At 48.1% G+C, this 22,902-nt stretch overlaps 2 protein-coding genes and 1 pseudogene across 4 annotated transcripts; 1 reads left to right on the top strand and 2 right to left on the bottom strand.

Moving 5' to 3' along the window:
- Positions 1 to 22,902, top strand: part of LOC128902432 (olfactory receptor 51E2-like) — a 107,676-nt pseudogene that overhangs the window by 74,543 nt on the left and 10,231 nt on the right.
- On the bottom strand, positions 608 to 12,038 carry LOC128913282 (olfactory receptor 51E2-like). 3 transcript variants are annotated; one of them, XM_054210528.1, is made up of 3 exons: positions 11,931 to 12,038; positions 2,889 to 2,972; positions 608 to 1,612 (listed from the first exon to the last, which is right to left on the bottom strand). In XM_054210528.1, exon 3 carries the CDS (start codon positions 1,562 to 1,564, stop codon positions 608 to 610), a length of 957 nt encoding a protein of 318 aa, XP_054066503.1. In that variant the 5' UTR covers positions 1,565 to 1,612; positions 2,889 to 2,972; positions 11,931 to 12,038. The 3 variants fall into 3 exon arrangements, with proteins under 3 accessions (XP_054066503.1, XP_054066521.1, XP_054066512.1); XM_054210546.1 differs by lacking the exon at positions 2,889 to 2,972 and having other exon boundaries at positions 11,931 to 12,032; XM_054210537.1 differs by lacking the exons at positions 2,889 to 2,972; positions 11,931 to 12,038 and adding an exon at positions 2,226 to 2,337.
- On the bottom strand, positions 7,190 to 12,060 carry LOC128913281 (olfactory receptor 51G2-like). Its single transcript, XM_054210512.1, has 2 exons — positions 11,931 to 12,060; positions 7,190 to 8,192 (listed from the first exon to the last, which is right to left on the bottom strand). Exon 2 carries the CDS (start codon positions 8,162 to 8,164, stop codon positions 7,190 to 7,192), a length of 975 nt encoding a protein of 324 aa, XP_054066487.1. The 5' UTR covers positions 8,165 to 8,192; positions 11,931 to 12,060.

Here is a 22,902-nt window from a genome sequence, read left to right as displayed (position 1 = left end):
GAAATTTTTCCAGAGCATCCGCTACAAGGAGGTTGAGCTGTCTTGACTGGACACCCAATAGGTCACAACAAGACCACAGAGGTGGAGGATTTCTTCTGAAGTGCAGTTCCGCATCTATAATGTCACCTGCTGTAATTATTTTACTTAGAGATTGTTGCTACAGCCAAAGTTTCTGACAAAACTTTTGCTAACACGCTTTTGGAAAGTGAATGTGCCACAAGTGGAAACCATGAATTAACCAAATAATTCAAAAAACCACAGTAGCATTCACTCCACTCTGCCACTGTTACGGGTAAGATGGGAGCAAAGAAGTGCAATGTCAAGGCATCTTTATTAGTTTGCTGAGCCATTTTTCTTTCCCATTGCGCTACCTGCTGGATCAGGGTTGGATTTGGATCATTGTAGTAGACGCACTCCAAGTCTGGTGAGGATAAAACGCTCTGGGAAGGAGTTTACAATTGCTATTTACTTTTTGCCTTGTGGTAGCACCTCAGAGTCTCCTACCACGTGCCGGGTGCCACACAGAGGACAGTCCTACACCGAAGAATCTAAGTGTAAAACAAGATGAGCTGGTGTGAGAATACAGGAGACAGCAGCCAAGAACAGCTCACTGAAGAGTTCTGTTGTTGTATATGTGAATTAAATTCAGGATCCTCTTCTGTATCTGCTTGGTCCTCACCCCGTAGATAATGGGGTTGAGCACAGCGGGCACCAGGATGTAGATGTTCCCCATGGTGATATGCACCAGTGGAGCCAGGTCCTTCCCAAACCTGTGCACCACGGACAGCCCAATCAGGGGCACGTAGAAGGCCAGGACCACGCAGATATGGGCAACACAGGTGCTGAACGCCTTGAGCCTCTCCTTCCACAATGCCAGCCGCAAGACAGCCTTGAGGATCAGGATGTAGGAGAGGCAGATGAGGACGGCGTCCAACCCCATGACCAGCAGGATGGCGGTGAGGCCATACACCACACTGGGGGTGGTGTTGGCGCAGGCCAGGTTCATCACATCCTGGTGCAGGCAGAAGGAGTGTGACAGCAGCCGGGAGCTGCAGAAGGGAAGGGGCAGGAGGAGCAAAGGCAAAGGCAAGAAGAAGACGACTCCCCTGGCCATGGCTGCCAGCCCTATTTTCGCCGTTGCAGAGTTGGTGAGGATGGCGGCGTGTCTCAGTGGGTGGCAGATGGCCACATACCGGTCCACGGCCATGGCCAGGAGGACAGTGGACTCAATGGCTGAGAGGGTGTGTATAAGGAACATCTGGACAAGGCAGGCGCCAAAGCTGATCTCCTTGGTGTTGAACCAGTAGAAGGAGAGGACGCGTGGCACCGTGGATGTGGACAAGGCCAGGTCGATGGCAGCCAGCATGCAGAGGAAGAAATACATGGGAGCGTGCAGGCTGGGCTCCGTCTTGACGATGAACAGCACCGCGCAGTTGCCTGTGACCGCCACGATGTACACGGAGCACAGAAAGATCGCCATCCAGAAATGGGCAGCCTCCAGCCCCGGGATGCTGGCCAAGATGAAGGAGGATGGGCTGAGGTCAGAGCTGTTGGGGGAGGGCATGGCATGTGGGGTGAAGAGCAGTCATCCTATGCCATGGCACTTCCCCTGCTGCAAGGGAAAGAGAAACAGCAGCTTTATAAATCCTTTCCCATGACTGTGAGTCCCATGGGGCTGTGCCTGTGAAATGCAAAGGAATCTTATAGTTGCCGTACCGATACCATGAGGTCCTCTCTTGTTTCTTTAGCCATCATGGGTAAATACAACAACATACACGGCCACAAAATGGTGGCATTTGAACTTGAACAAGAATTGCATGAATTCTCTTAAATGCAGAACACTATAAAATCAACATTTTAAACTATAAGCCCAGCAGCTGAACTTGTTTTCTTTTACTTTTAAAGGCAAAATTAAAAAAAAACCCAAACAAAACACCAAAACAAATAACAAAACAAAACCGATTTTTAGTGCTTCCTGTGAAACTTCCGTTCTGCTTGAGCTTTTCCATATGTGCTGGGCTGCTGTCAGAAATGTACTGTGTGAAACTGTCTGCGCTGCCTCCCATGGTCCACCACTCCCAAGTACTGCAGACACACACAGTGAGACACCCATGTTTATGTGTTTGCACACCCAAATAGGATTTTCATCCTTTCTGCCTGGAAACGTATATGGCAATATCGGAATATCTGTAGAGAAAAAAACAATAAATCTGATGGTTATTCACCTTATTCTGTGTCTGTAAAGCTTCACGGAGGGCTGTGATCCAAGGAGAATAGCCAAGAAGACAAGCCTTTACTTTCGGTGCCTTTCTGTTCTCAGGGATCTGATTTTTTTAAAATTTTGGGATTTTAAAAAGTGCTGAGATGGAGCACCAAAGGCAGTGTTGGAGCCCCAGCGCTGCCCAGCCCAGCCTGCTGTGGGAGGGCTGGGGACAGGGGCGTGTGGACAGCCCATCACTGCTGTCCACAACATTACCGAGCTTTCCAATTATGGATTATTTCTTTCATGCTCTATCCATGTAAAACAAGGATGCAAGATGTTTTTACAACAAGCTGTGCAGGGTATTAATACAACTATTTTAAACCTAACACTTGGTTGTGAAAATGTGGGTTTTTTAATGCACATCTGTGGTGAAGCCATTATCCTGAAATAGCAATCATGATTTATTTCCCTGATGTGGGGTTTTTCCATTTGGAATCTATAACAAGAAAGACTCATACTCTTGCTTTTGAAACTCAATTTACAAACAGCGTAGGCGGACTGTTACTGTCAAGTTGCCTAAAAGCTCTTCTAGTGATGGAATTCTCAGCAAACCACTCACGTTAAGATGCAAGCTGAATGAACAAAGTGCTTCCGTAATTGCCGACAAGTGTTTGAGCCAACTTACCTGCCAGCCCCCGAAGTGTAATTACAGCGTGAGTCTCATTGTAAAATATCTGCCATCCTATCCACCCCTTTTGAGAGAACGGGACTGTGAGAGACAAACACACAAAGTAAATAATCCCTGGATGTTTCAGTTCATCTTTAGTTCTTTGGCATTGATAAATGCACCGACATCTTCAGGAGTGACTAATGATTTTGGATTGGATGATTGGATGATTGCAGTACCTGGATGAAGACCAGGTACTGCAAGGAGCTCGCTTTCTGTAGAGATGAAAACTGGACCTGTAGCTTTAAAAGCACCAGTAAATACAAATTTATTTTCCTAGGGTGATGCTCCCGCCAGCAAGCCCCTGTAACTGCATTTAACAAGAGGTAAATACATTCAGACAGTAAAACCTTCCAAGCCAGAGGACCACTAGCAGCAGCCACAGCAGCTGATTCCAGTAAATGCTCATAAACATTGACCAGACTCGTCCCATGGAGCCAAAATTGGTCTGAGACCAACTTCCCAGGATGGAGCAGGCAATGGGACTGTCTTCACCATCTGAATCCCTCTCTCCACTGCTCCCTCCTGTGATGTGGCTGTGAGAGGAGAATACATATACCCCCTCAAAAGCCCCTCTGAGACATTTTGAATACGTGGCCATTTTCCGTACCGTCTCACCAGAGAAAAAAAAAAAAAAGTATAGATCAAGCCAAAATATTGTTTCAGAGGGAAAGGAGAAAATAAATATTAAAAACATAAGACATCACTCAAATACAAAGCCTTTTTGAACCAAAATTAAAATTCATCTTAACTGGTGGTTTTATCAAACGTGGGGGGGTTTTGCTGTTTTGTTTTTTTTTTTCCCTGGCTGTTTGTCGTCACTTGTAAGCAGAAAAGCTGTACCTGCTTGTAGCCCTGCTATTTGCTCTGGACATATTTTATCAGTATGTCCAGGTCCTGGCTAAAGCTGGTCATGCTGGGCAACCACTTGCTGTATTTGGAGTCATACAAGCTATGCTGGTACTAAAGTGAGCAGGACATGGCTGGAGCCTCATCCCACCATCACCCACACCGTTAACCCATTCCTCGCCCCCCAGGACATCCCTGGCTGCTGCCCGCTATCCCTGCCCCAGGTGTGAATGAGGGGGTAGGACCAGCCGGGGAATAATGTCCACTGGGCTGTGGAGTAAAGCCAACCCGGTTAGAGAAGGAAGAAAGATGGAGATGTGGCCAAGAAGCACCAGGTGTCTCCAGGACAGAGAACTGTCCTTATCCCTCTTTTAATTACAGCGTGGACAAAGCCACAGAGAGCAGCAGGGACTGCAGCCTGGCTCCGTGTGAATGAGGTAACGTGAGAGTTTGAGGGCAGGGGAGATGTTCAGCTCAGGGCTCGGAGAGGGCGCGGGATGGGAGGACTGGCAGTGGGAACCAAATGGAGGGGGCAGGAATGGCCTTTCTCCTTCTCCTTCTCCTTCTCCTTCTCCTTCTCCTTCTCCCTCTTTCCCTTCCCTTCCCTCCCTTCCCTTCCCTTCCCTTTCCACAGAAGCACAGAATGGTCAGGGTTGGAAGGGACCTCTGGGGACCCTCCAGTCCAACCCCCTGCCAGAGCGGGGTCACCCAGAGCAGGTGGCACAGGAACGCGTCCAGGCAGATTTGGAAGGTCTCCAGAGATGGAGACTCCACCACCTCTCTGGGCAGCCTGTGCCAGGGCTCTGCCACCCTCACAGGAAAGAAGTTCCTCCTCATGTTTGGGTGGAACTTCCTATGTTCAGCTTTGTACCTGTTACCTCTTGTCCTGTTGTTCCACTCCCTTTTCCTTCCCTTCCCTCTATCTCTATCCCTCTATCCTCCTCCTCTCCTCTCCTCTCCTCTCCTCTCCTCTCCTCTCCTCTCCAGAGATCCCTCTGATATGTCTCACATTGCTCTTCCTGTGCCCCATAAGACATAAATCCATTGGCAAGTACTGTAAGTGATCCCATGGTACAAAGCAAGAGCTCAGGGTATTACAGAATAGGAATTAGCAGCGTTAAGTGGTTCATCTATCTCTTTTTTCTCTCACACAGATGTTGAACCACAATTAAGTTTCCCATTCCCAGAGGCAGCCACAAACATTTTTGAACATATGTTCCTAAAAAACAGTACCTTAGATAGAGGTTCCCAAATCTTGAGTGTCTGCTCGGTGCCCTACAGCTACACAGGCTGGGAAGCAAACGGGGCGGCAGATGAAGCTCTGCTGAACTGGGTGATGGAGATGCACCAAACGCACCACAAGCCTCACTCCACCGCGGCCTCCAGCTCTGCTAATAAATGCGCTAATAACTCTCCCCGCCACGTTTCCTCCTCGGCTGTCTTCCCCGAGCATTTGCTTTCTGTGGCAGAGGCTCCTTGGGCTTTTGCTGTTTTGCAGAACGGCTGCAGCCGGGAAGCATGGACATCCAGGGGGAAACTCTGGAAGTTTTCAGAATGGGAGTAGAGGGGTGTGAGGATCCTGCAAGCTCAGCATCTTTTCAGCAAAGCGCTTTTCTAGGCTTTTCTGCTCAAAGTTGTGTTTGTTCCCTTATGGTCATCTTTCTTCTGATAATAGCTGGCTGCAAGCACCAGGCTAGACTGATATTTTGAGCAAAGAGTGCTCCCTTTGGGTGCTATCTCACTGCAAATGGGACCTCCACCCCGAGACCTGCTGTGCCAATGCTCAGGCAGAGGTTCTGCTGTTCTGCTGTTCTGCTGAACAGTATTTCACCCTGTGCCCACTGGGATCCCCAGCAAAATAACCAGCACACCACAAAACAAACAGTGCCCTGGGAATCCTCCCCTTGGCAATCTTCCCTTCTCCCTTTCCATTTTTTTTTAAGGAGGTCTTCCCTTATTATTCTTTTTTTCTCTGTTCCAGGTACTGTGATGTGTAGAAAAAAGACACTAATTGTGGGTTAGTCTGAATTGTGAAGTGGCAGCAGGCAGAAACAGGCCAGTTCTGGAGTGTAATCCTGTCCTGATACCTTCTCCTGCTTCACCCTTCCGAGGTGAACACTGACCATTTCTCCTTATTCACCTCCACGGTCCAAACTGGCCAAAATATGGCTTAAGACCAATGAAAACACAGCTCCACAATTTGGAGGCGTGAAAGATTTTGGGTAATTTTATTCTGTGGGAGGAAGCAAGCCAGGAGGATCATGAAAGCTTCCTGCCTGCCTGGCTGAGACCCATCCGACAGCAGAGCAATGAGATGCTAGGAGACACTGTCGTCTCCCATCTGTGAACTGCCCCTGGAGATCTCCTCCTCCCATCCCTCAGTACCTGGCAGATCTCAGGTGGATGATTGTAGTACATGGTCCAAGAAGTTTAGCCATTCCTATTATATTTTTAAACCCCTTTTTTCAGCAAGTGAGCTAGCCACACCAGAGCCCCAAGCACCATCCTGATGCATCCCTACTTCATACAATCCTACGCTCATCTACAGCAAATCAAGATTTTAAACAACTCCAACCTAATATCTCTAATATAAACAGAAAAAAAATAGCTTCATCGAGTCTTTTGACCTTTTACAACAAACAGATTTCTTTTATTGAAGATATTGCACACACGCATTACATTCAGTGCAAAACAATGGATGTAACATCAGACTTGGCAAGATGGTAGGGCTCGATGACATCAAAAAGAGATGCAAAGGCAGCACTGTTTCCATCACTGTAGATGTGTATGGCACTTTAGACACACAGATGAAGATGAAGGCTAAGCCATTTTTTGGGGAGGACTGAGAGTGCTGCGGGCCCACTTAACAGGACCTAATCTTCAGAAAATGCTCTGTGCTCAGCCTCTCGAGCTGACCTCTGTCTCGTGGGGTGTTTCCAGTTGAACAACTAATGACTGGGATATTCGGAGTGGCTCCTGTTGGTCCAAGCCCTGTCCTGTTGAGCTTGCTGCCGGGGTTAGCTATGCTGTAACATGCAGTGAGGGAACCATGGCCCCGTGCAAGGGAGCCTGAGTGAAGCTTAGGGTTATCTGCCTACGAGAGTTTGCATGACATGCGTTGCAGAGGCTCCTTGATCCACCCCAATGCACAACCTGAAAAGAGTTTCCATCTGTATGTATCACTGGTATTACTGCTCGGGGTGTTCGCAGGCTGCTGGAAGGGATGGAAGCATCATGCTAGGACAGAACTTGAAAGATCACAGCTCTGGGTTGAGGGACAACGTCTGAGAGGATCTGCAGTTCTTTCATCTGGCAGTGACCCGCATGGATGGAATACCAAGAAACCAGTCCTCTAGCTCTGACCAAGAAACCAGTCCACTAGCACTTTCTGGCAGAACTGATGGAGGAAGCTACCACTCAGATTCAGTCTTCCTGCGCAGTGCCCTGAGCAAAGCCTCACGGATGTGGCTGGATTTTATGCTGTAGATAATGGGGTTGAGAGCAGGGGGAATTATAAGGTAGGTGTAGGCCACCAATGTGTTAACCAGAGGTGGAACGTTCTTTCCAAAGCGATGGATCATGGACAGTCCGATCATTGGGACGAAGAACACTAGAACAGCACAGATGTGGGAGACACACGTATTCAGAGCCTTGAGACATTCCTCCTTGGTTGCAAGGCCGATAACAGTTTTAATGATCAGGATGTAGGACAGCACAATGAAGATGAAGTCCATCCCCACCGTTGATAAAAGAATAATCATACCGTAGAAGACATTGACTTTTATGTCTGCACATGCTAGGTTCATAATATCAGGATGGAAGCAAAAAGAATGAGAAAGCTCAGTCTTCCTGCAGTAAGTTAGTCTCTTGAGCAAGAAGGGTATGGGAAGGAGGGAGACCATACCTCTCAATATAATTACCAGACCTATTTTCATGACAGTTGTCTTGGTCAGTATGGATGGGTGTCTCAGTGGGTGGGAGATGGCAATGAAGCGGTCAAATGCCATTGCCAGGAGCACAGAGGATTCGATGAAGGACAGTATGTGGATGAAGTACATCTGAGTGAGGCAAGCATCAAACCCAATCCTTCGCATATTAAACCAAAAAATGCCCAGAGTAGTAGGCAGCGTACATAGAACCAAGCCCAGGTCAGTGACTGCCAGCATGGAGAGGAAGTAGTACATTGGTTCGTGAAGACTTTGGGTTGTCTTTATGATGAATAGGATCATGCAGTTTCCCAAGAGAGCGATAAGGTACAGTGCACAGAAAGGGATGGAGATCCAGTGGTGAAGGGCTTCCAGGCCTGGGATGCCCATCATGAGGAAAGCTGAAGGCTGATAGAAGGAGCCATTGAATTCCCAGGTGGTATGTGAGTCATGCTCCATCCCAGCTCAGCTCTCACATAACCTATACCTAAAACAAATCAACAACAGAAACTCCACGTAGTTGGACTCTCCACTGAATACAGAACTGGGTAATAACAAGCGCCACCTCCCTCCACCTCCCCAGCAACCTGTGCGGATGCCCCCATGCTGTTTAGGACACTGTTACAATTACCACAGTGTCACATATGACTACACTCTTGTTTATCCATTAAACTATAAAAAGAAGGAAAAGGATAGATGCTTTTTCTTAAAAAAGAAAAACATTTTTTTCTTAAAATGAAAGTGAAAACCTTCCTGGTGAGTGCTACTCTTCTGCAGTTGTCTCCAAACTCCACAGGTTGAGATGCTCTATTGAGTGAGCAAATGCTTTCTCTACGGTCATCCCAACCAAGACTAAGCTGCTAGGCAGCTGGCTTCTTTTTGATGCTAACTGGAGATCAAAGGACATGAAAATGGTGAAGGTTTAACTCTGACTTCTTAATTAAGAAATCAACACTAGAAAAAAATGCAAAATATAACAGAGCACCAGACACTTAGATGCTACTGATTTCAGCTTAGAAGATGGCCACCGGGTAAGGTGGATTTTCAGTGGCTCTCACAACCAAGTTGCTGCTCATTTCATCATCTGCCTTACTTTCAGGTGAAGGGAAATAAATGAGCAAAACCCCACTTGTGTGGTGCCCGTGAGTTTTATTAATAACAGGCAAACGCAAGCCAAAGCACAAGAAACTGCAGGTTCAGAAGCACTGGGGAGGCATCCATGGAAAGTCTCTGGTCCTGAATCAGAAGGGAGGGACACAGGGAACATGGTGGGGTTTCTACACAGGGATCAAGAGTATGAGTAAAGTGAGGCCTTTACAGAAAGCTAGCAATTGTCTACTCTAGTGGGTTCATCAAGAAGGCCACTGAGATGGATGGGGTTGGAGCAATGCCCCGGGACAAAAGACCAAGAAAAGAAGCCAGCAGAAGGACACTGAAACAGATGGGGGTTGGAGCAATGCCCCAGGATAAGAAACCAAGGAAAGAGGCTTGTTCAGCCTGGAGAAGAGAAGGCTTTGCATGGACCCAACAGCAGCCTTCCCCTACCTATGGTGAGGCTATCAAGAAGGCCAAGCCAGGCTCTTCACAACAGTGCATGATGGAAGGATGAGAGACAACAGGTATAAGTTGAAACAAGAGAGGTTTAGACTCGATATAATGAGAAATGTTTCCCCATGATGACTGTCAAGCATCGGAGCAGGTTGCCCAGAGAGGCTGTGTGATGTCCATCATTGGAAGTTTTCAAGACTCAACTGGATAAAGCCATGAGTGGCCTCGTCTGACCTCGTAGCTGGCCCTGCTTAGAGCAGGATGTTGAACCAGAGGTATTCTGAAGTCTCTCCAACCGGAATGATCCAATGGATCTACAAGTCTGTGATCTTACCAAAGGTTTCAGTCCTCCTGGAGGATTCAGCCACCTCAGCACAATTCAGGTCCCTACACTGCACGTGACAATGTACCCTAGCAGAGATGCTGGAGAGGCTGACGGGGTCCCCAAGGCCTCTCTGTGCCTTCTGTGACAGAATGACTGGCTGGGTGGATGGGGGAAAGCAGTGAATGTGCAAAACAAGAGGTAATTAAAGGAAAAAAATTATTTTTGGCTTCCATCTTAACGTACGTTCTCTGGGATACAAAACAAGCAGGTCAAAGAGTGCCTGAATTATGAACAAGAGGGTTTCTTGTAACACAGTTCATTTTTTAATAAGCACACATATCTTCCATGATGTATTTATTATGTTCCTAACATGATTTTGCTCCATTAGAGTCTCAGCTTTCTTGAGACTCTAATGTGGCAATAAATCCCAGGGCTTAGCAACGATTAACAGTTTCCTGCTCCAGGGCAAAAGCAACGTGTAACTGATGGGAACTGGGGAAGACCCAGTGTAATTTCATTTCCTTCACTTTATCTTCACTGCAAAGTTACACGTTAGTGTCAGGGATCGCCTTGGCCAGCATGTAGCCCCCGCTGTGTCAGTTGCCGAAGGGACGAGTCACAGCCCGTCTTCAGGAGGGCCTCGTCAGAGCACGAGGCAGCACAGAGGTGGATGAAGCTGCCTTCCAAAGGGCAGCCAGCGTTTTCCCTACGGCATCAACAGTGGTCTACGTTGGCAAAAGGAAACTGTCCAGAGGTATCACCCGAGTGGCAGCTTGGAGCTCCCCAAAGGTAAGAGCCATCCCTTTCTGCCAACCCAACAGCATCCGAGCAGCGAGAACTGACCTGCAGACTCCTGCAATTTGGTCTCGTCTGGAGGCTGGGTTAAAAAAACTAAAAAAAAAAATCAAGTATGTGCATGCGTGTGTGTCTGTCTTGCGTCTCGCAAGATGCACAGACAGCATCATGCAGATATCCAGAACTCTCAAAGACATTGAGATTTAAGGGATTTCCAGGAATATAGGGGTGGCTAAAGAGGAGAGAATATTAGAGCACAGTTGGAAAGAAAGGACTGGTGAGAACCCACTGGGGTCTGTAAAAGATGCTCCCCCTGCAAGAAAACCTTTATGCAAACTCGATTTCGTTAGACGCTGGCAACTCCTATCACGCCATACAAAGTTACGCAGAAACGGGCTCTGCCCCTCTCTGAGCTACTCTGGTTTCTTATGTGCTCCTACACGTTACAGATACGGATCCCACGCCAAGCCGGTTTTTTCCCTTCTGTTTTCATGTGTGTGTATAACTATATATATGTGTGACTATAAATAATATATATAAAAATAGATAAAATACCTATAATATATAAATGTATAAGCACGCATGCTTATTTATGTTTATGTACATTCATATGTGTGTATATAACATATAGCACACATATATATGTTGCACCTCCTGCCTGACTGTCATGGGACAGCAATTGGACCTTTCACTCCGCAGCCAAGCCCTGACGAGGAAACAAACCTCCGGTTAGTGGAGGATCTCAATTTAGCAGTGAATGGCAGCACCTGGGCAGTGTTTGCTGCTGGCCTGGAACGGCATCCCACCACAGAGGGAAAACTGTGCCCTTGCTCAGCACCAGGAGCTGCTCCAGCCCGCCCGGGGGAAGGGGTCGGGCTCTCATGCAGATGCCTCTTGGAGGACACGGTGCTGTCCCTCCTTCTCCACCCCTCAAAAGCCGCCTCCTGATTTCTTGCCTGTCTCTGGCTTTGATTTTCACCAATAATCTAAGCAAAGTACTGGTGCTTTAAGGACTTCTTCTCAGCACGGGCAAGAGCAGGGGCTTGGGAAGGATGAGACCAAGAGATCAGCTTTTTTCCCAAGAGGAAACTTTGCTATTTTCACAACTGCATCGCTGCCAGCTCAAGCATCCAAGCGAGGGCTCAGCTGCTCAGCGAAGGGAGGTTTTAGTGAAGGGACTCTGGGGACGCAGCACCCACAGAGCCAAATTTCTGATGACTTTACAGGTGAGGACAGGAACGTGCCATTCCCACCGGCTGAGCCGGGCCACCAGATGGTGGAAGAGCGGTTTGACTCTTGCACAAAGCCCACAGCAGGAGAGTGAGCAGCACCGTGATGGTCAGACCTTCCCTGGCAGTACTGGGGTATTACAGCCACCCACTTTCCCCTGAACACCCAACCCAGCAGGTCCCGTGGAGCAGCGTGGACCTCCCGAGCAGCGCTTTGGAGACGCACCTCCCCACCCGTGTTGGTGTCCAGCCCCACAAACCGCAGCCACCGCACCAGTAAATGAGGAGTGCGATGATGGGGAGGCTGCTAATTGCCCAGGCTACTTACCGAGTGCAGCAGTGGGGGCTTCACGACCTCTATGGGCAGCTCAACCCCGTCGTGATGCAGAGGAAGAACTTGCATCCGCGTCCTGGCGTCGGGAGGGCAGAGCTTATAACGCACCCCAAGGACTGACCCCGTCCAATCACCCGGGAGCCGCACAGAGCCTGAGCTCCCCGTGCGTAAACAGCGTGAGGCGCACCAGTGAAAATAGTGTGTGAAGTAAATGATCTTTTCCATTTATGATGCTCTCCCAGCAGGCATGATTTTCTCCTGATAGTTTATTGGGTGACGTGTTTATGGCTCCCTGTGATTTATGGCTGGCAATGCTGCAGCGTGCTGGCAATGCACCTAATTTTTATTGTGAGAATGGATCTGTAATGCAAATAATAATAAATCTTGCAAGAAGAGCACTTGCAGCATCTCTCCGAGGGAATAAGAGGGGTGAAGTTCTAGCTGTCCCCTCCGTGACCAGTGAGACACAAAACGTTTAATTAAAATCATAGTATATTGCACAATAAAAACTAACTAAATATTAGAAAGCCAAACACAGGCACATTAGAGGATATCCTCTCCGATGGCCCAGAAGTCTCTCGTATCCAGATGTCTCATGGCAGGAAGTTTATCTTTGCCACTTCAGCTGTGAGTTGGAAATTGCTGTTAACCCCTATTTCTGTGGCTGCCAAACCAAGACACGGGAGAGCTGATGGCTTTGCTCACTCTCCTGTGAGGTGTCTGTAGTAAATACAGCCACTGGACCTAAGAGATACTTCTGTAGCTGTAAACCTGGCTGTGCTGGGGCACTGCCCACCATGGACACCAGTAAATTGTTGTCACGGTCCCTGTCATGCTGCTGACCTGAGCCAACCGGCGCGGCAGCAGCTCCCAGGCAGGGGCTCAGGAGTCTGCGTGGTGTGGCCACATCATTTTAGAGGCTAAAGGATTTGTTGGCATCATCCTGGACCGCCTGGTGCCAGGTGGCCCCAGTGCCAAAGAACAATTAATTTACAAGCATTAATTTTAAGTAAGACAGTTGTCTGCCCCTGCCTGGTGGTTAAACCTTATGGCCAGGCTTATGTGCCTCACTGTGCCTTCATGGTGACACTCACCCGAGTGGTGCTGGCACAGGTTTGTTACCTCTAGATGTGTCAGATGTGGAAAAAAAAACAGGAAAAAGAACTATTGAAGCCAGCAAATGTCCTGGAGCAACTGTGCTCGGGGGCATGGAATGGAATGGCACGGAATGGCACGGAATAGCATGGAATAGAATAGAATAGAATAGAATAGAATAGAATAGAATAGAATAGTTCTGTTGGAAGGGACCTACAATGATCATCTAGTCCAACAGCCTGACCACTTCAAGGAAGCTCCTGTAGAAGTGGAGATTATCAGAAAAGGACTTCAGCCTCGAGAAAAGACAATAAAGCAATACAGAAAAGGTCTGTGAGATAATGAACAGGGAGGAGAAGATACATATGGGGTGATGATTCATCTTTTATCACACTACATGAACTAGGAGGGGAAGAACACACCCCAAAAATACCAGGCAGAAGATTTAAAACAAATAAAAAATTACTTCTTTTAAAGAGCTCATAATGAATTTATGGAACTCATCACTGCTGGATGTTATGGGAGTCCAAAGTATATATAGGTTCAAAAAGGTATTAGACAAATAAATGAGTGAGAGATTCATTGATTTCTATTAAATATGATGGCCGAGGTGCTGCCTCCTGTTCAGAAAGCCTCTAAATTGATTGCTAGATGCTGGGACATGTTCCAAGGGAAGGATAAACTGTACATTATCTTCCTAAATGGCCATTAATAGCCATTCTTCAAGGCAGGATGACAGGATGGAGGGACCTTTAGTTTCATCTAGCAGAGCAGTTCTTACGGTCTTCAGAGCAAATAAGCTTTAGACAGAGAACAACATCTTTACTTTGGAAAGGGAAAGGAGGGTCACAGCTGACCATAGCGAGAATAAAACTCCGAGATGTTGTGAGGGGTTCAGAGGGCTGAGGTGCCGCAGAGCAGAGCCAAAGCAGGAGATAAGGTGGGAGGCAGCAGGGAGAGGAAAGTGTCCTGCAGCAAAGCAAAGAGATGCTGCAGAGAGATGGGAATAACCAGGCTGCGGGGCTAAGAAAAAGTGTCGTGGGCTGCACTGGAGGGAAGGAAACCTGAGGTTAGGCAAGGGGTTGAGGGTGAAACTGGGGAGCAGGTTGGCATGGGCATTGAGTCACCTCCACCGATGGTTTTCCTGAACGTCTCTCAGTAACAGCTTCAGCTCAGCTGATCCTGTCTCAGGGCAAAGGAGATACCCTCTCCAGGCCCCTTCCAGACCTGTTTTTTCACAGTTCTCCAGAAAAAGTATAACCTTGAATCTTTTTGGACTGGGGAAATGATATGGTTTCTTTTTCCCTGCCCTACTCACAGCCCAGCTGTAAGCACACGCTCATCTTTCACACACCCTGGCACATTTAATTTCTTTCCCTCGGGACGCTCCGCCACCATTTTACTCTGCGTATCACCATTTTACTCTACATATCAGGCAGTTTCCAGCGTTGCTCGTTCAGCCTCCCGCACTGGGAGGCTGCAGACAAGCTGCACTGAGCAGACCCGTGTCTGTGCAGCTGGAAGCAAGGATCTGGTTTGCAAACTGCAGCATCACCCCTAGGAACTGCCGGAGAGAAATCTCCCCCTCGTTTACCTATCTTGCGTGTGCCGGAATACTAATCTATTTCTCTAGAAATATTTATTTTTCTCAAGACCCACGTGCCAAGCAGCCTGGTTGTGTGCATGGCACAGAGAGAGGGGTTGCACAGGGTCTGCTGGGACGAGGGGATGGCTCTGGGATGGAAATGTCTGCTCAGGGTTACCCAGCAGACCTGCGGCTGAATGAGAAAAAGGACTCAGGCTTCCAGCAGCCGCTATAAAATGCCCAATGCTGATCTTGCTTGAATCACCCCCATACCTACTGTGTGCCGTAAGATAATTTCTTCTCATACCAGATATGCTCGAAATCTTACGATTCCCTCTGATTTTCATTTCAAGGCTCACCCCCAGGCACCCAGCTTCCCGCAGCGATGTTTGCACACTGTGCTCCCACCAAGTCATTCTTGCTGGTTTTCTGCCTAATCCCTTTTCCCAGAAGCATGGGTATTGCATGTGTATAAGGAGGGGTATGAGGATCTGTTCATCTATTTTCCCATCTCAAAAAAACCCTTGTTTTCCCAGAACAACAGCTGAAGGGGAACACAGCCACCGCTTGGCACACATCAGTCTGTTTGCTGGAAATGTTTATAATTTCAGCCTAAGCCAGTCCTAATCATATTTACTGTACAGAGTTCAGTGTATGAGTACTGATAGGAGTGTGAGAAGGGATGGCGAGGAGGGAAGGGAAAGGTGGGGGCTTGGTCCTCCCATGTAAAAACATTTACAAGACTCTGTTCAAAACGAGCGTGCTCAAAATAATTAGGAAGGTAACGCTGATTGCCGATGCACGAATAATGAATAGGAAAGGGTTTGGGAAGATCCAGGAGAACAGGAGCACCATTGCTACCCGAAATCACCACATTTTCACCAATTCTGGCTTCTGTCTTTTCTGCTAGTGAGGGATTCCACCACCTGCATGTCCACACAAAGGTCTGAACTGAAAGGTGAGACTCAAAGGCTGCTGCTGTGGAGGTTTCACTTCCCACCAGCCCATCAGTGTCCTTCAAGGTTGCTCCAGACTTTGCAGATCCAGGGCAGGGGAGGAAGGATGCATGTCACCCATCCTTCTCTGCTTCGGAAAGTTTCAAAAATAAAAAGACTGTTTGATCATATGTGGTTTTCTTTGGCTGCAGTGGCTGTGTTGAGCTCGACAAAAATATCCCAGCTGCCTGGAAGGAGAGATTGCAGCCCAGAAGGGATGTCTTCTCCTTGGCAGGCTGTCCCTCCCGCTTGCCACCAAAGGAGCAGCTGACTGCGTTGGCACCAGCAGCTCCAACGTCACCAGCCGTGACGCAACGTCTTTCCAAGTCAGCCATCTACTGAGGCTCAAAAATAGCACCGAGGAAAAGAACTCGGCAAGACCTGGACACAGACCAACTGCTCTAATGACGGATTCCCCAAAGGACTGTATAACCCCCGGGTAGCTCTCCTGCTTTGGGACTTCCCTTGGGCCTTAGCGTTAGGGGGAATCCCTCTCCTGCTGAGCTCCAGGGATGAGCTAACCACCCAGGGCAGGTGTGATACCTAAGATCCTAGATACCTAAGATCCAGCAGTTCCTTTGCAGCTGGCAGTCATTGCTGGTCCCTGCTCTGTGTGTGTGTTGAGGGTTGAAGTGGTGGAACTGGTGGGGTTGGGACTACATTCCTGGCCTGAAAGGTGTGGGTAGATGCTGGAGAAGCATGCCATGGGGCTGGCCATAGAATCATAGAATCATCTAGGTTGGAAAAGACCCTTAAGATCATCAAGTCCAACTGTTCACCCAACACTACCAAGTTCACCACTAAACCATGTCCCTAAGTCCTGGGGAAGGATGGAGAAGGGAGGATGGAGAAGGGAGGCTTTGGTTGGCTCCAGTTTGGAGTTGCAGTAAGTGCATGAGGGACTTACCCGGGGCAGGACTCAGGTCAGGGGCAGCTGTACATGTGCATGGGAGAGGTGAGGATAGACGAGTCCCCTGGATCAGGATCTGGACCTGGAAACAGGGTTGCTGCAGACACTTCGTCTGCACAAGCCTCTGCAAAGGTCACCACTTCAATCCTGGAAGTTTAAATGGTGTTGAAAGGGGACAGGAGGTCCCTCCCTTCTGCTCATGCCCTCGCTGTTGTGCCTGGTGTCAACGCCTGCACTCTGTGTTTGAGATACCTAAGCTGGCAGCAAGACTTTTTGTAGTCTGAACTGTGAAGGCAGGAGCAAGAGAAGGTGAAGCCCAAATGTGGCTCTGTTCAGGTATTTCTGTGCAGGGTTTCTGGGCAACTTCCGAAACTGCAGAACCCTCCACTGGCTCTGGCCCTGTGCTGCGTGCCCTGCCAGGAAAGCACCGTGCTGTAGCTGTCAGTAAACGCCCCCTGCCCCAAACTCTTAGAAGTTCTGTAGTACAGCTGCAACAGGCTGCCCAGGGAAGTGACGGAGTCGCCATCCCTGGAGATATTTGAAAGACAGGTAGACATAGTGCTTAAAGAGAGGGTTTAGTGATGGTTTTGGTCAGTGTTGGGTTGATGGTTGGACTCAATGATCTGAAAGGTCCCTTCCAACCTGGGTGATTCTGTGATTCTATGATCACCTTGCTGCTCAAGTGAAAACCCTCATTCAGGGGTTGCTAATACAAGTTAGTATTCTGCTAGAGCACCACAGCCTCCAGCTCTATTATCCATCCTAAAGCTGGCCCGCTGAAACTTCATCACCTTATGAACAACGGAGTGACCTCAGCACAGAGCTTGGAAAAAATTATAGAGGCAAATAATGCCTCTGCAGCAGGGTCTTCTACAGGGAGCACAGCAGTTAAACCTGTATGGAGCACTTTTAAGCCTGTACAACTACAACTCCTTCAGAGGCCAAGCCACCTGGACTGTTTCAGCAGAAAAATAGTGTCTTTAATTGAAATCATCACAAAAAAACACCTGGGTGAAGTGGTGTCAATCAATTTCCTGTGCTGCCATGAGTGACACGCAGGAGATCCTCGGTCACCAGCGCTCCATCCTGCAGAAGTGAACGAGCTCTTGTACGGGCAAACATTGACATATTTAACGCTTGACTTGGTACATCAGGCAAATAATACAACGGAGGGATTCAGAAAATGCAGAAAGGACAGGGAGTGCTATCACAAAGGCAGCAGACTCTCTGCTTTTAGTGTGCTGGGTGGAAAATCAAACAAACCCAGAGAAATCTGCAAACATTGCAAAGCCCTGTATTTCATCTCCCTGTATTAAGCGAAGCTGGTAGATAGAGGCGATTCAGAGGCAACTGAGAGGTGAACGCAGGTCAACACGACCTGCATATAATTTACTAAAATACAAACTCAAAGCAGCACCGTGTACGGCATGTCCCAAACCTCCAGCAGCAGGATAACATTGTCTGAAGGTTGTAAATAACAGCTGGGATGCAATAAATTTACCCTGATGGAGAAGGAATGTTCAGGCAAAGCTGTGAAACTCGCTGCCGGTGTGTGATCTCAGAGAGCAGTGCCTGTCCCCGAAACTCAGCAGTGCGTGCCACAGCTTGTGGACAAGCGTCATTCCTTAGGGACTTCCTTACAAGCATGGTTTCCGCCTCCTCTGCTGGCCATCTGCAGCAGAGCTCTGCCAGGAATGGCCAGCAGAAGGAGAGGGCACAGCATTAGCTGTAGAGAGACCACTGTTTTGCCAAAAACAACCAAAAAAAATTGTGGACGGAAAGCATGTTTCACTTCTAGGTGCATCCACAAGTGCCTAAAATGGGGTCAAATGGATCCAGGTGCTTGCCATGGTCTGCTCTGAGGGAGGGTTTTCTTCTTAGAAGGAAAAAGAAGACTGGTGCCAATTAATTAATCCAAAAGGTTTCCAGGTTGCCTGGCCCCATCTGGACCGAGGTGGCCAGATCACGGTGCGATCGTGCGGCAGGAATTTCACATTTGTCTTCACCTCATTTGGCAAAGTTTAAAGAGACCGAAATTCCAGAATGTCATTTTGAAAAGGTTGAAAAGACTTTGGCTTCTGATGTCACCGACATATTTCATATTCTGTAGGTTGAAGCAGTTTCATCCTGATAAGGCCAAACGTTTCCATTCACCTTTTTCAGTCTGCTGTAACGTCTGTGTGTTATAGACCAGAGCGCTGGGCTGCCCCACAGTATTGTCCCTGCTAAATTATACACATTCGGGAGCTAAATGATCACAACCACCCATCTCCAGCCTTTATTACTGCCTGTCGGCGCCTGTGTTGATGGGGAGGCTGTGCCTGGTGAGATGGGTCAACACCGTCTCAAACAGCAGAGCAGCTGTTGGATTTACGTCATGATTTTAAGACGATATCGCAATGGGCATCTCAGGAACAGCAGCAGGGAAATGGGAGCAAAGGTGTGAGAAGAGACAGTAACAGGGTTACGTTGCTAATCCGCAGTGATTCCTTCAAAATAAATCACTGTGAGATCATTGAACGTGTTGAAATCCAATCTGGCAATTGAGAAAATGTGATCAGATGACTCTGCTTTCAAAAGGGAGCCGGGGGAGAACGACGGGGATTTGATCATTGACAGATGAGTGGCTCTGACTTTGAGTGAAGTCGGGATCTGGTTGCCGCTCCGGCACACACAATGTTTTATTTGTTTGTTTCACAGCTGGGTTGTATATCTGAAATGGTTTCTCGGAGAGACGGGGTGGGAGCAGAGCAGACAGCCAAAGCAAAAATACCAGAGTAACTAGAGATGCAATGCAAAGGATTGCAGGGAAAATTTCCATCAGAATTTGTGCTCATAAATCTTCCACTTCCTTCGAGAACAACTTCCCCTCGGGAAGAGATTTTGTGACCAAAATTCTGGTTTTTGGACAGAATGATATGCAGATGTCCTGCAGAGCTGGCTGGTGTTCCTGCTGGCCACCCTGGGCACACGGAGGTGCTTCCCTGGTCCCTGCAGGAGACGGGGAAGCGGGGAATCAGGGAAGACTGATGGGAGAGGTGCTGGTTTCAGGGCTCTAAGATGCTTGTCCTGGGATGTCCAGCACCATCACAAGGGTCAGAAGATGAGACACCACAAGAACTGAATGGCCAGCCACAGGTACCATACTCGGGTCCCACAGGTTATTGGCCTTTATGTCTAGAGAGACCATCTTCACTGCCCTCGGGGTTTTAAAAGAGAATTTAACAAAGTCAGAGCCTGAGAGGACAATGCAGGTATCTCTGTATAAAGTCATCACTCCTACTTTGTCCATTAAAAAGATTAGGAGGAATGAGACATTTCTCCGAGGTCATTAATCTGGTTAATTCACTGAAGAGCACTGCGATAGGGACACACAGCTAACCTAACCTCATTGAGGAAAAAGATGTGGGGAGTGCAGTGGGGAATTTCCATGGAATTAGACCAAATCAGGCTCAGTGTGACTGGCAGTATCAGAAAAGGTAGGACTGGATCTGTGAGGACTTGCACAAAACGCAAAATCTATCTGAGTGCTTCTCTTCACCTTTGCAGTACAGAGGACGCAGAGTTTCTAGCGAGCCTAAGACTAGAGCACAGAGGCTGGACAGAAATGTCGCTGCCGTCCATCAGGGTGGATGTCTGATGATTAAAGATGCTGCTGTTGCTGGGCAATAGTTTCTGAATGCCGTCTGGAAATTCCCGGAGTCACTAATGCAGTACCCTGCAATAGAAGCAGAGATGAATACCTAACCAAGTGCCCTGAGGACCATCAGAGCCACGATGCTACAGTTTTGTGTTGTCTGTTCTGTGCTAATCCTAGAAATCATAAACAATTTGGTCAAAAGGGACTTGAAGAGGTCATCTGGTCCATCCCTCACACTGTAGTGGGTTCACGGGTTTCTAAATGAGGCTGGATAAACTGCCCCCCTCTGCAAGAAGAGACACAACGGTGGCGCCAAGAGCCACAAGACTCACCACACTTAACCGAGGTGCCAAGAGGAAGAGGAGAAAGAGGAGGAGAAGGAGAAGGAGGAAGAGGAAGAGGAGGAGGAGGACGTGGAAGAGCCAAGCCCTGGTGAGAGTGGGCAGCAGCTCCCAGGCATGGGTTGACCCGGTCCCGGTGTGATCCAGTGAGGTCAGCCTCAGCAGCCACCACGTCTCATTTTCTCCTACAGCTGGAGACAAGGATTATCCTGCAAATCCTGAAACCCACACAACATAACCCACCTTGAGCTTCTTGAAGGACACTTGTGGGGTTTATTCATGCATGACCTACAGAGCTATAAACACCTCCAGGGTGTCACACCTACCAGGTGATATTTAAGATGGAGAGTTCATTACCCTGGATGTGGTTTTGGGGGTGGGATTTAGTTTGAAATTTCCTTGTCTGAACCTGCAGAGCATCTCAGCTCACCTTAGAGCAAATGTGCTCCACGGCTCCACGGACTGCATGGACCCGCCACCTCTGACTGTCATGGGAGCTTGGACCCCTGGCCCACATCTAGTCCCAAACTTGGGACACTGAATGCAGAGCTGAATCTAGGGAAACTCAGAAGCTGGATTTTTGGAGTTATTCCTCAGCACTTTGAAAACCATTATGCCCTTTTATGGAGGCCCAGTTGGTGTACTTAAAACATCCAATTAATTTTGGCCTCAACCATGATCTACTTCATTCTCAAGGTTGAGATTAATGTATGAAAATCGTTTACTTGGAGCTGCTCTGTCTGGCCATGTGCAAACATATGGGTATGGAGGCATAAACAGAGGATTTTGTGGTCTTAAACTAGGTCAAAACATTAGTCCATGTCCAATTCCAAAGATAAAACAAACTTTCCCAATGAACATGTAATCCTTCTCAGGATCAGCTCATTCATGTTGATTTACTGCAAAGTTCCCTGGAACTTAACAGGACCTCATAATGGTGAAATCCCCAGATGCATAAGCAGAGGAATTGTATGGTTCCTACCAAAAATAATAAAAAGAAAAACCCCTCAAATATCTCAGTGGTATGCAGCAGAGTATCCCAGATCTGACCCAGTTCTGTAGACTCCTTTAACTTCATAGCTAGGGCCCGGTTTTTATGTCTGCAGAGCAGATGAGGTTTTACCAGTAAGAAAGCTGTGCTGCTGCAGCCAGCCTTCCCCCTTTCTTGGAAGAAAACTCCTGTGAAATCTGTTAATAAAAAACCAGCTAAATCCGTTGCAAGGCCTGAGCATGGTTGGCTATTTCAGCAGGAAATATGAGATTGGTACAAAACACAAATGTTGACTAGAATAAGAAGCAAGTGAGGCAGTGTCTGGACATCCTTTATTTTCGCATCCCTGCGTAGCATCATCAGAATTACTGCACTTACCAGGCTGTGAAGGTGCTGGTGTGAAGGACAAGTTGACAACTGTTTGCTGGCAACAGGGAATTTTGTGGCGGCAAATGTAGTATGTAGGTACAGGGCTGAGCAAATGCGGATAAGGGAAAGGGATGGACAGGTGGAAAGCACTTGTAGAAAAATTGGTATGTACATTACTGCTTTTGGCGCCATCAACGGAAAGTCAAACATAGAAAAGCAAACAGCAAACGTTAGGAAGACGCGTGGTCCTGTCAATTATTAAATGAAGCCGGCAAATCGCTGTGACTCAGAGAGAGCTGGAGAGCAGCCGGGTTCAGGGGGAGCTGCGGGTACAGAGAACACCTGCGAGCCTCAGTGCAGCACAGTTCATGTCGGAAACATAAATCACCAGGCAGCGAGGTACCCGGCCATGTTACTCCATAAAGGGGGTGAGAAGTTTTTAGGATAAATGCAAACTAAAATTACTACGAATCTCATTACGCAGCATCACACAGGCCTTTCAGGACTGCAATGCATTAGCTGCGCCCTGTTCTTGGGTGAAAGACCGCCTCCAGGAGGGCTGGGAAGCCCCGTGAGCACCAGATGGACCAACGGTCACATCTTGATTGTCCGTGGAAGGAGATGCATGGGCTGTTTGGTGCTGGGTGGCTCAGAGCCGCGGTGCCAATTGGCACTGCCTGGCTGAAATGTGTGAAATTCTTGTGTTTTAACCCAGCAGTGGCTTTCACCTGTGAGGCAACTGGTTCAAAACAGCCAATTTGTGGGCAGGTGACATGCACCAGTTGCGTTCACCTCCAAGGGAGGTTGACCTCAGGGAGCTGCTCTCTGTTGTCCACCAGCTGATGACAGCAATGCTGGCTCTTCCCAAGGCTTGCCCAGTCTGACGCACTGGGTTTAGCAAAATGTTCAAGCACGAGAGAAACGGCTCCTTCAGGTGCTCGCCCAACAACGTGCCTGTGGTTATTGCACAGCGTGACACCGCTGAGCGCTCAGGTCCCTGTCGTTAGGTCCCCGGTTCTGACCTCTTGTTGGCAGTTCAG

The sequence above is a fragment of the Rissa tridactyla genome, chromosome 1 (assembly GCF_028500815.1).
Source record: "Rissa tridactyla isolate bRisTri1 chromosome 1, bRisTri1.patW.cur.20221130, whole genome shotgun sequence".
In the NCBI taxonomy this organism is placed as follows: Eukaryota; Metazoa; Chordata; class Aves; order Charadriiformes; family Laridae; genus Rissa; species Rissa tridactyla.
This window is presented reverse-complemented; position numbering and strand designations above follow the sequence as displayed.

What these genes read in the sequence shown, in the direction of transcription:
- LOC128913282 (XM_054210528.1), bottom strand. Translation starts at nt 1,564, where the DNA reads ATGCCCTCCCCCAACAGCTCTGACCTCAGCCCATCCTCCTTCATCTTG.
- LOC128913281 (XM_054210512.1), bottom strand. Translation starts at nt 8,164, where the DNA reads ATGGAGCATGACTCACATACCACCTGGGAATTCAATGGCTCCTTCTAT.